The sequence below is a fragment of the Bombina bombina genome, chromosome 12, assembly GCF_027579735.1.
Source record: "Bombina bombina isolate aBomBom1 chromosome 12, aBomBom1.pri, whole genome shotgun sequence".
Classification (NCBI taxonomy): domain Eukaryota; kingdom Metazoa; phylum Chordata; class Amphibia; order Anura; family Bombinatoridae; genus Bombina; species Bombina bombina.
In genome coordinates this window covers 94,996,939-95,010,191 of record NC_069510.1, presented here as the reverse complement: position 1 = coordinate 95,010,191, position 13,253 = coordinate 94,996,939, and the positions used below count along the sequence as shown (strand labels likewise).

The window sequence follows — 13,253 nt, the reverse complement described above, 5'->3', positions numbered from 1 at the left end:
ATCCTACTGACCTTACCTGCTGCTATTAACTCTTCCTATACACCCAGCATCCTACTGACCTTACCTTCTGCTAATACCTCTTCCTATACACCCAGCACCCTACTGACCTTACCTGCTGCTAATACCTCTTCCTATGCACCCAGCACCTACTGACCTTACCTATTGCTAATACCTCTTCCTATACACCCAGCATCCTACTGACCTTACCTGCTGCTAATACCTCTTCGTATACACCCAGCACCCTACTGACCTTACCTGCTGCTAATACCTCTTCCTATACACCCAGCACCCTACTGACCTTACCTGCTGCTAATACCTCTTCTTATACACCCAGCACCCTACTGAACTTACCTGCTGCTAATACCTCTTCCTTTACACCCAGCACCCTACTGACCTTACCTGCGGCTAATACCTCTTCCTATACACCCAGCACCCTAGTGACCTTACCTGCTGCTAATACCTCTTACTATACACCCAGCATCCTACTGACCTTACCTGCTGCTAATACCTCTTCTTATACACCTAGCACCCTACTGACCTTACCTACTGCTAATACCTCTTCCTATACACCCAGCACCCTACTGACCTTACCTGCTGCTAATACCTCTTCCTATACACCCAGCACCTACTGACCTTACCTGCTGCTATTACCTCTTCCTATACAACCAGCACCCTACTGACCTTACCTGCTGCTAATAACTCTTCCTATACACCCAGCACCCTGCTGACCTTACCTGCTGCTAATACCTCTTCTTATACACCCAGCACCCTACTGACCTTACCTGCTGCTAATACCTCTTCCTATACACCCAGCATCCTACTGACCTTACCTGCTGCTATTAACTCTTCCTATACACCCAGCATTCTACTGACCTTACCTGCTGCTAATACCTCTTCCTATATACCCAGCACACTACTGACCTTACCTGCTGCTAATACCTCTTCCTATACACCCAGCACCTACTGACCTTACCTGTTGCTAATACCTCTTCCTATACACCCAGCACCTACTGAACTTACCTGCTACTAATACCTCTTCCTATACACCCAGCACCCTACTGACCTTACCTACTGCTAATACCTCTTCCTATACACCCAGCACCCTACTGACCTTACCTGCTGCTAATACCTCTTACTATACACCCAGCATCCTACTGACCTTACCTGCTGCTAATACCTCTTCTTATACACCCAGCACCCTACTGACCTTACCTGCTGCTAATACCTCTTCTTATACACCCAGCACCCTACTGACCTTACCTGCTGCTAATACCTCTTCCTAAACACCCAGCACCCTACTGACCTTACCTGCTGCTAATACCTCTTCTTATACACCCAGCACCCTACTGACCTTACCTGCTGCTAATACCTCTTCCTAAACACCCAGCATCCTACTAACCTTACCTGCTGCTAATACCTCTTACTATACACCCAGCACCCTACTGACCTTACCTGCTGCTAATACCTCTTCCTATACACACAGCACCCTACTGAACTTACCTGCTGCTAATACCTCTTCCTATACACCCAGCACCCTACTGAACTTACCTGCTGCTAATACCTCTCCCTATACACCCAGCACCCTACTGAACTTACCTGCTGCTAATACCTCTTCCTATACACCCAGCACCCTACTGACCTTACCTGCTGCTAATACCTCTTCCTATACACCCAGCATCCTACTAACCTTGCCTGTTGCTAATACCTCTTCCTATACACCCAGCATCCTACTAACCTTACCTGTTGCTAATACCTCTTCCTATATACCCTCATCTTATTGGGATTTTTTTTTTTTTAACATATTCATCAATGATATGAGTAGTGGGCCCCAGATTAAGCTGTATCTTTTTACAGATGATAAAAAATTCTGTAGGTATATTTAGTAGTTACTGTGTGTCTTCACCGGCTACTGTAGGTGTGATTAGCAGTTGGTGTATGTGCATGATCAATAGTTAGCGTAGGCACGTGGTTAATTTGTTTCTGGGATCTGTGTTTATTACTGTGTGGGTGAGATGAGTGTGCACATTAGGGTCATGTAGTAACTTTATTATTTCCCTACCAGCTAAGTACAATGACTTCAGTCCAGGGTCTGTCATTAGAGGGAGGTACTTCATCCCTGTATTTCCACATGCGATGGTGGATTCTGTGAGGATGCATCCGCTGGGGAGCGATGGGATGTGGGTTTCTATTGGGTGAACTGGTGGTCCTATACTGAGTACAGTTGGAGCAGGGAGCGAGCTAACAGACACATTGGATTTCATGTGTTTTTCGTTGGTGTCTTTTAACAGCTTCTTTGTACTTTGCTCTTGCTCTGACTTCCGATCCACTTCCTGCTGTTTTGTTTTTTCTGGAAAAAAAGAAAATTTTAAACAAAATGGAATATTTTCTTCCTCTACATTTTGTTTTTATTTTTACTAATCTGATAATTTTTTGTTGTTGTTGTTTTTTTATTTATATAGTTGCTTTTCTAATCGATAGGAATGGCTTAGAAAACCAAGCAAAAAGGTTTGATGTGCTGCTGTACAGTGGTCCAGATTGTGCTTCACATGAATTTCGGTGGGTTATTGTGGAGTTTTCAAATTCAAATGCAATTCAATCCATTTGTCACCTCCATAATAGCCCCTTTAGCTGATGGTTGTCAAATGTTTTCACACCTAGATCATGCGTGGGGATATTTTAACAATACTATTCTGATCCATTTCTTACCCACATGAGTTACCCTTTATCTTATGGTTGTCTAGTGCTTTCAACTTACATATAAACCCCTATAGCCTGTGTGGGGACAATTCAACAACTCTATTCCAATCTATTTGTCACCCTCCTGATAGCCCCTTTATCTGAATGTTGTTAAATGCTTTCAGACCACATAATCACCCTTATAACTAGCATGGGGATATTTTAAAGTGCTATTCCAATCCATTTGTCACTGGTAACCCCTTTATCTGATGGTTCTAATCACCTGTATACCATCCATGTGTAGCTGGGGGTGTCAATCAATCTGATCGTATTCGATCAGGTTGATTTCTGTCCGCGGCCTCAGAGCAGGTGGACAAGTTATGGAGCAGTGGTCTTTAGACCGCTGCTTCATAACTTCTGTTTCCGGCGAGCCTTCCCTGATAATTTCTTAGTGTCATCTTGTCTTGTTTAACAAAAGGGACACATATTACTCAGGTGTAATTTCAGGACACAAAATTGTCTTGAACAAATAACTGTTAAAAATCTTAAATTCAGACTTTTTCCCGCACCATCAACTCCAGTAATGTTGTAGCGCCACAAGCTTGTTTTTGTTAGTCCAATGGGACAAACCAGGTACAGCGATGACTTCATCACTAATGAGGTAATGTTACTATATAATGCGCTCTAGCTGTTGCTAGGGACGTGGCGCCTGCTGTCTGCTCGTTGCCTAGGGTGCAGTCGGCTTGTCTCTGCGTGCGGCGGTCACGTCATCGCTGCACGCTTCCTCCTGCAGATGCCGGTCGGGGTCTCCTAGTGTGCGAATCCTGCGCCTATTTAAGTAACTTCAGTCCTACCTATCACTGCCCAAGTATAGGTGCTACTTACTGGGTGTTATTGATTTGTATGCTGGATTGTTATTTTGTTGCTGAACTTTGCTTGTCTGACCACTCTGCCTCTTTAACCCTTTACTGCTTGATTGATATTGTTGCTGAACTCTGGCAGTCTGACCACTCTACCTGTTATCCCCTATCTGCCCTGGATTTCCTCACTGTTGCCAAACCCCGCCTGCCTTACTATCCTAGTGGTTTACCCTTGGACTACCTTACTGTTGCCGAACCCTGCCTGCCTGACCATCCTAGTGGTTTACCCCTAGACTGCCTTACTGTTGCCGAACCCTGCCTGCCTGACCACCCTAGTGGTTTGTCTCTGGTTTCCTGCTTGTTGCCGCCAAGGACTGTCCTACCTGTGGTGAGTGCCTTTTATCTCATCTTGCAAATCTACTCTGCTCTGGGATATTCCCTATCATTCCGGCTCGACGCCGGGATAACAAGACTATTGGCCGATTTCAGTCTGATAGAGGAGTATCCCACTAGCATTACATTATACTTGGGCCATGGAGCCAGATCAGGTTGCACGAGCAGTTTATCTTCAGGGACAGATGTTGGGAACCCACACCACACAGTTGCAGAATATGGATTCCAAGCTAGAGGCTATAACCGCTCAACTCCTTACTAGTTACAGCGAGGAATACTGCCCCTGTTGTTGTACCGCCAGTCTCTGCTCCTGGTACTGCGGCTTCTTCCTCTGCTTCTGGAAGTATACCCCGGATACCATTGCCTGACAAGTATGAAGGTACTACTGATTGCAGGGGTTTTCTTAATCAATGCAGGCTGCACTTCCGCAATGATCCTCACACCTTTCAGTCTCACCAGTCAAGGGTCACCTTTATAATTTTCTTACTTAAAGACAAGGCCCTAGCCTGGGTCTCTCCCCTTTGGTAACAGAACACTCCACTCCTGCATGATGCTGATACTTTTATTTCTGCATTATTTTCTGTCTTTCGGACTTCTGGCCATACCTCTGCTGCAGAATGTTCTCTCTTAGACTTCCGCCAGGGCAATAGAACTGTGGCACAATTCGCCATTGAGTTTCGCACCTTTGCACTTGAAACCACTTGGGATGGCAGTGCTCTCAAGGCAGCCATTAGGAGGGGTCTGCATGAACGCATCAAAGATGAACTCACTTATCGTGATGTTCCTTCTTCTTTGGATGACTTTATAACGCTTTGTATCAGTCTGGACTCTCGCTTCCAGGAGAGACAAGCCGAAAGAGACAGAACTAGGAGGGTGCATCCCTCCCGTCCTCCTATTCGTCCGAGTTCAGCAGTATCCTCTACCCCTTCAACAGCTCCAGTTACCCCAGTGGATGAACCCATGGATCTCTACTCCTTCAAACCTTCAGAATTTGAAAGACAGAGAAGGAGATTGAGACTATGCTTTTATAGTGGGTCTAACACCCACCAACTTAAGGACTGTAATCTTCGGCCGGGAAAAGCCAATGCTTAGGGGATAACACTGGGGTACCTCTAAACATGATGTAATGTTAAAGATACTATGTTGTAGTATGAAAAATATATGAATGAATCACAACTGCTGAGTAAAAAGGATTTGTAGCAAGGTTTAAACTAGATAATAACATGGATTACTAAAAGAAGTAATGTCAGAATCCGAGTATAAACTTTGCAAGTTTGTTATATGGTTAAATAGGATTAGATATTTCTATAGCTGTATCAAGTAATTGATTATTGGAGGAACAACAGAAAAACCATGACTATAACCAAAGAGGAAAAATGAAACAGTGTTAACACAAAAATTAGCTACAATGAAAGTAAAAAGCTTAACCACAATATATCAGGAATTATGGCAAGTATGCGTAGCAGTTATTACAGAAAATAGATAATAGCATGAAAAATAAGTAAGCGGTTACAGACTGTACCTTGAGGGTAAACAAGTATTGAGAAAGTTAAAGGAAAAATCTCACGGCTTGAATAGGTGAAGCGGTTGCAGCGCTGATGCCGAAAATGTTGGCGTGTGACGTCACAGCTCCACGATGCAGGGCGGAGGATTAGGCTGAATGAAGCAAGCTGACAGCAACGGCTTGAGAGAAAATGACAATCCGGTAACATAAGATGTAGGCTGGTTTCAGCAAGAAAAGATTAGTGAATCCACAAAAGAATAATTTAGGTTGAAATCCAAAGAGGTAAATTAGAGCTCAGTTTGAATCACACTATGGTCAGTGGAAAACAATAACAAGCAAAGTGGAGAGGGGGGAGGAGGCTTAAATAGCATAGCAGGTAAATTGATCAGAGAATTAAAGGGATATACACAGTACAAGTAACTGGTTATTATTAAACAATATGTAAACGTGACAGGATGCTCCCCTAAATGATCCACTCTGTGGATCAGGGATGAGGGCGATCCGGATTCTGTTGATGGAATTGCGAGATGAGTCTGGGGGCAGATATATTGACAGCTGGCTCCCAAGAGTCATGTTCTGAAGTGTAGCCTTTCCATCTTATCAGATACTGTAAGTTACCCCTATACATTCTAGAGTCAAGTATGGATTTAACCTCATATTCAATGTTGGGATCAATGGAGATAGGAGGGATACTTTGGAGTGAAGTGGCATCACGTACAGAACGGTAGGGTTTTAGTAGGGAAACATGGAAGGTTGGGTGTATTTTCAAAGTGCTAGGTAATTGTAACCGAACTGCATTCTCATTTATGATTTTGATTATCTGAAAAGGTCCAATGAATAAAGGTGAAAGTTTTTTACTAGGAGTATTAAGATGTAAGTTTTTGGTTGAGAGCCAAACTAAATCTCCAAGGGAATACCGTGGTGGAGCCATCCTTCTTAAATCGTAATAAAGTTTCTGTTTGGTTTTAGCTTGTTCAATAGCGTTCTTGACTTTTGTAAAATTAGAAGTGATGGAAGTTGTTAAATCAGAGATATATGGTAATGAACTTATTTGGGGTAGTAGTTGAAATGTTGGATGGAATCCATAGTTAATGAAGAATGGAGTCTGGTTGGTTGTGGAATGTACTGTGTTGTTGAATGTAAATTCGGCGTAGGGCAGATGTTGAGACCAAGAGTGTTGGTCGACATGACAATAAGACCTTAGGAATTGTTCAATGCTTTGGTTAGACCTTTCAGTCTGTCCATTAGTCTGAGGATGATAAGAGGTTGAAAGTCTTTTGTCAATATTGAAAATCTTGCAAAATTCAGTCCAGAGAGAACTAGTAAACTGGGAACCACGGTCTGTTAAAATGCGTCGAGGGAGACCGTGAAGTCTGAAGACGTGTAGTAGGAGCAGTTGTATAGTTTCGGCAGCGGTAGGTAGCTTGTGGTACGGTATAAGATGTATCATCTTACTGAATAAGTCCACCACGACAAGGATAGTGGTATAATTGGAGGATCTGGGGAGATCAACGACATAATCCAAGGCTATGTCAGCCCAAGGTCGTGATGGAGTAGGTAAAGGCATGAGTAAGCCATAGGGTCTATGTTTTGATCTTTTAGTGATGGCACAAACTGAACAGGAGTTAATGTATTTCATTATGTCGGTATTCATATCAGGCCACCAGTAACTCCTTTTGATAAGCTCTTGTGTCTTGTGGATTCCGGTATGTCCCGCAAATAAAGATTCATGAGCTGAATGTAATATCAAATCTCTGATGGAAGGGGGTACATATAACTTCTCATCAAAATAATAGAGGGAATCCTGTTTCATTTGTAACTGTTGAAGAGGCTTAGTTTGGTCTTTATGTTGTTCTTCTCTTAGGAATGGAATAGAATCAATGAGAAACAACAGGTATTTATTCTCTGGGATTACAGATTCTTTTGGAAGACAGAGATCAGAGGAAGTAGGCAGTCGTGAGAGAGCATCTGCCTTCTTGTTCTTACTAGCCGGTCTGTAAGTGATAAGGAAATCAAATCTGGAGAAATACAAATTCCAACGAACATGTCTTGCAGTGAGGGTTTTCGTACTTTTGAGGTACTGTAAATTCCTGTGATCAGTATACACTATGGTGGGGTATGTGACACCTTCAAGGAGATGACGCCACTGTTCAAAAGCAACCTTGATAGCCAGTAATTCTTTGTCACCCACGGGGTAATGCAACTCAGGAGCCGTCAAACATCTTGAATAAAAAGCTACGGGATGTAGAGGTTTCTTTAGATGTTCTCTTTGTGAAAGAACGGCTCCAATAGCATAATCGGAGGCATCGACCTCTAATACATATTGGAGTTGGTTGTTAGGGTAACGTAATATAGGTGCAGAAGTAAATTTTTGTTTTAGGAGATCAAAAGCCTTTTGGGATTCAGCAGTCCAGATGAACTTAATATTTGATTTTGTGAGGTTGGTAAGTGGTTTGGCAATTGCTGCAAAATTTTTTATAAATTTTCGATAAAAATTTGCAAAGCCAAGGAAGCTTTGTACCTGTTTCTTATTATTTGGCTCTGGCCACTGTCTTATGGTAGTGATTTTTGAGTCATCCATCTGTATGCCAAATTCCGAAATCTGATAACCAAGAAAGGTGATCTGGTTTGTATGAAATATACATTTCTCGGCTTTAGCATATAAAGAGTGTGAGCGTAGGCGTGATAATACCTGTCTGACGTGTTTTATGTGATCTTCTAATGTTTTTGAATAGATCAAAATATCATCAAGATAGATTACAATATAAGTGTCAAGGATATCTTTGAAAATATCGTTAATAAAGTGTTGGAAGGTTGCCGGGGCGTTGCAGAGACCGAATGGCATGACGGTATATTCATACAAGCCATAACGAGTACGAAATGCCGTCAGCCATTCGTCTCCAGCCCTCATCCGAACGAGATTATATGCACCTCGAAGGTCAAGTTTAGTGAAGACCTTGGCACCTTCCAAACGCTCAATTAGCTCTGAAATAAGGGGCAAAGGATACCGGTTTTTAACGGTAACCTTGTTAAGCTGCCGGTAGTCCACTATGGGTCTTAAACTGCCATCTTTATTTTTTACAAAAAACATACCGGCCGCAGCGGGAGAAGTAGATGGTCTGATGAACCCCTTCTGTAGATTTTCTTCAATATATGATTTTAAGTGTTCCAGTTCAGGTTTGGACAACGGGAACACATGACCGCAAGGTATGACTGCACCTGGTAATAAATCAATAGGGCAGTCATAAATACGATGCGGCGGTAGATTTTGAGATTCTTTTTTACTGAAAACATCAATAAAATCAGCATAAACATCAGGTATCTCTATATCAGTGGAGATTTGAGGTGGTTGTAGAAGCAGGGTAGGGTAGCAAGTGGATAAGCAATACTCAGAATTAAGCTTTACACTTAGATCTGACCATGAAATCAGAGGGTTATGTAATTTTAACCATTGTAGGCCTAAAATGAGAGGGAAGACGGGGGATGTAATGACATCAAAAGAAATGTACTCCCTATGGTGGTCTGGTGTGGATAGGAGCAATGGTATTGTTTCATACATTACCGGTCCAGAGGACAAAACCTCCCCATCAATACCCCTTAAAGGTACAGGAGCCTTTTTTTTTATAAGTGGAATTTTATTTTTTGTGGCAAAAGACACATCAATGTAAGAAGCAGAAGCACCAGAGTCAATTATCCCTGAAACGTTCACTCGAAGTTGATCCCACTGCAAGAGAAGGCATAGGTTACAGTAGCTTGCAGAGTGTGACACAGCATTTAAGGAATAAAAAGGATGGGAATTCTTACCCTTATTCTGTTTCTGGAGAATGGGACAGGCCTTGACAGTATGCTCTTCTGATGCACAGTACATGCATAGATTCTGAGAACGCCTTCTTAACTTTTCTTGATTGCTTAATGGGCCTTTAAGAAACCCAATTTCCATAGGTTCAGTGGTGTTTTTAACATGAGAATATGTTGGTAAAGTAGGGTTTTGTTTTTTATGTGTTGGTTCATGATATCCTTTCTCGTTTTGTCTCTCCCTAAGTCTTCTGTCAATACTGATACTAAGATTAATTAGTTCCTCCAAAGTGTGAGGAATTTCAATGCGAGAAAGTTCGTCTTTAATAGATTCTGACAAACCCAGTCTGAACTGATTTTTTAGAGACAAATTATTCCATTGAGTGTCAGTAGCTAGCCTCTTAAAATCTGCAATATAATCTTCTACATCTCTTCTTCTCTGTTTAAGAGAGCGCATTGCAGTTTCAGCGGTTAATTGTTTGTAAGGGTCGTCATAAAGCTGACCAAGGGTAGAAAAGAAAGAATCTAGAGAGTTAAGTATCTCATCGTTTGTTTCCAGGAAGGAATTAGCCCAACTTCTGGGTTCTGCTCTTAAGTAGGAAATGGTAGTCATCACCTTAACTCTGTCAGTGGGATATGTGTATGGTTTTAGTGCAAACAACAGAAGACAAGCGTTTTTAAAATCTCTAAATTGTTTTCTATCCCCTGAGAATACATCTGGGAGACTAACTTGTGGTTCCTGGAACCGGGTTCTACTATCTACAAAGTCTTTAATATAAGTTTTCAGTCCCTGGTTTTCTTGTTTGAGGGTATTGAGGCCATCAGTTAAGGCATCCACTTTTTGAGAGAGAGTTTGTATCTGATTAGACATCTCAGCTGGATCCATACGTTATGGCTTGTTATTCTGTAATGTTAAAGATACTATGTTGTAGTATGAAAAATATATGAATGAATCACAACTGCTGAGTAAAAAGGATTTGTAGCAAGGTTTAAACTAGATAATAACATGGATTACTAAAAGAAGTAATGTCAGAATCCGAGTATAAACTTTGCAAGTTTGTTATATGGTTAAATAGGATTAGATATTTCTATAGCTGTATCAAGTAATTGATTATTGGAGGAACAACAGAAAAACCATGACTATAACCAAAGAGGAAAAATGAAACAGTGTTAACACAAAAATTAGCTACAATGAAAGTAAAAAGCTTAACCACAATATATCAGGAATTATGGCAAGTATGCGTAGCAGTTATTACAGAAAATAGATAATAGCATGAAAAATAAGTAAGCGGTTACAGACTGTACCTTGAGGGTAAACAAGTATTGAGAAAGTTAAAGGAAAAATCTCACGGCTTGAATAGGTGAAGCGGTTGCAGCGCTGATGCCGAAAATGTTGGCGTGTGACGTCACAGCTCCACGATGCAGGGCGGAGGATTAGGCTGAATGAAGCAAGCTGACAGCAACGGCTTGAGAGAAAATGACAATCCGGTAACAAAAGATGTAGGCTGGTTTCAGCAAGAAAAGATTAGTGAATCCACAAAAGAATAATTTAGGTTGAAATCCAAAGAGGTAAATTAGAGCTCAGTTTGAATCACACTATGGTCAGTGGAAAACAATAACAAGCAAAGTGGAGAGGGGGGAGGAGGCTTAAATAGCATAGCAGGTAAATTGATCAGAGAATTAAAGGGATATACACAGTACAAGTAACTGGTTATTATTAAACAATATGTAAACGTGACACATGATCACTACTAAATCCCCTAACTTCACTCAGATTCTGGTACCTGTAACCCTTACCTTTCTCCAGAACACTGTCCACACTTAAGCCTTCATTGATTCAGGGGCAGCTGGAAACTTTCTGGATCACCGTTTTATGATTCAAACTGGCTTACCTCTTCTGCAGAAAATACATTGTCTCAAAATAACTACTCTGGATGGCACCCCCCTTGGTTCAGGGTTGATCCATTTTGAGTCAGCACCCCTGACCCTGACTGTGGGAGTCCTTCATACCGAACAGCTGCAGTTCGAGGTCATTCATTCTCCAGGACAGCCTGTCATCCTTGGTCTTCCTTGGCTTTGTATACGCAATCCACAGTTCGACTGGGCTGAAGGACAACTGGCCTCCTTTGGTGCCTCCTGTTTCTATTCCTGCCTTGCTAAAGTCACTCCTCTACTCCGTATCCCCATAGCCAGTATACAGACTCCTCCAAACCTTCCCTCAGTATATACGGACTTTGCAGATGTGTTTGAGAAAAAGGCAGCCGACATGTTACCACCCCACCGTCCTTATGACTGCAAAATGTACCTCTTTCCCGGAGCCCCACTTCCTAAAGGGAGGACTTATCCACTCTCCAAAGCTGAAACCAAATCTATGGAGGAATATATCCAAGAGAATCTAGCCAAAGGCTTCATTCGCCCCTCCTCCTTTCCTGCTGGGGCAGGCTTCTTTTTCGTCAGTAAGAAGGATGGTAGGCTCAGACCTTGCATCAACTACAGGGCCTTGAAGAATATAACTATCAAGAATCGCTGTCCCATTCCTTTGATCACCAAGCTCTATGACTCGCTCCATGATGCTTGCTTCTTCACCAAGTTAGACTTACGTGGAGCATATAATCTGATCCGTATGTTCCCAGGCCACGAACGGAAGACCGCCTTGAGCACAAAATCAGGGCATTACGAATACCTCGTAATGCCCTTTTGGTTATGTAATGCCCCTGCAGTCTTCCAGGCATTTGTCAACGATGTCTTCCGTGACCTCCTCAATCTTACTGTCATCGTCTACCTGGATGACATCCTTATCTTCTCTTTCACTCAGGAAGAGCATCATAAGCATGTGAGACAAGTACTTCAACGTCTCAGGGACAATTTTAATGTAGCCAAACAAGAAAAATATGAGTTTGACCAAGTACAGATCCAGTTCCTTGGCTATATCATCTCAAAAGAAAGTTTTGCCATGGATCCTGCTAAACTCACCACGGTTCTAGAGTGGCCCCAACCTACTTCATTAAAGGAATTGCAGAGATTCTTGGGGTTTTCTAATTACTACCGCAAGTTTATAAAGAACTTTTCCCAAACAGTCGCTCCACTTACTGAACTGACAAAACGGAACAAAGACAGTAAACATTGGCCTCCTGAAGCCATAAATGCCTTGTCTCGTCTGAAAAAAGCCTTTTGTTCTGCTCCTGTGCTCCGCCATCCTGATCCTGACCTACAGTTCAATTTAGAGGTTGATGCATCCGAGATAGGGGCTGGAGCAGTTCTAACCCAAACAGATCCTTTAACCTCCAAGTTGCACCCTGTAGCATTTTTCTCTAAACATTTTACTCCTGTAGAGAGGAATTATGATGTGGGTAATTGTGAACTCTTAGTCATTAAGATGGCCTTGATGGAATGGTGTCATTGGTTGGAAGGCACTGATAATCCCATTCAGATTCTCACTGACCACAAGAATCTGACTTGCCTAGAGACAGCTCATCGACTCAATCCTCGACAGGCCAGGTGGGCCTTGTTCTTTTCCCGCTTTAACTTTATGGTCTCTTATCTTCCTGGGACCAAAAACAAGAAGGCGGATGTCCTTTCCCGTCAGTTTCCTCACTCAAGTGATTCCTCTGAAGCTCCTATTGAACAAATCATACCCCCTCCTGTGTGGTTGCTCAATTGAATACCACCCTTCTTCAAAGACTGCAACGTGCCCAGTCCAATAAACCTCCTGAAGCCCCTGTGGCTTCCGATATCTTTTTTGTATCTCTGAACCTACGCACTCCCGTACTGTCCTGGGCTCATGACAGTACACTCTCAGGACATCCTGGTTTGACAAGGACTTTTAAGCGTCTTTCCCAACACGTATGGTGGCCTACTATGAAGGCTGACGCTCAGGATTATGTAAAAGCCTGTATAACTTGTGCTGCCAACAAAACTCCCCGATCCTTGCCTCCCGGTTTGCTCCAACCATTGTCCATTCCCAAACAACCATGGACATACATAACAATGAACTTCATTGTGGACCTTCCTCCTTCTGACCACCA

The 13,253-nt window shown here is 42.4% G+C and overlaps 1 protein-coding gene across 1 annotated transcript in view; it reads right to left on the bottom strand.

Moving 5' to 3' along the window:
- LOC128643048 (extracellular matrix protein 2-like) overlaps positions 1-13,253 on the bottom strand; it is a 177,373-nt gene that overhangs the window by 96,564 nt on the left and 67,556 nt on the right. The window contains exon 4 of the mRNA XM_053695976.1: positions 2,060-2,347. Within this exon, the coding sequence (XP_053551951.1) occupies positions 2,060-2,347 (288 nt within the window). The remainder of the gene's footprint in view (positions 1-2,059; positions 2,348-13,253) is intronic.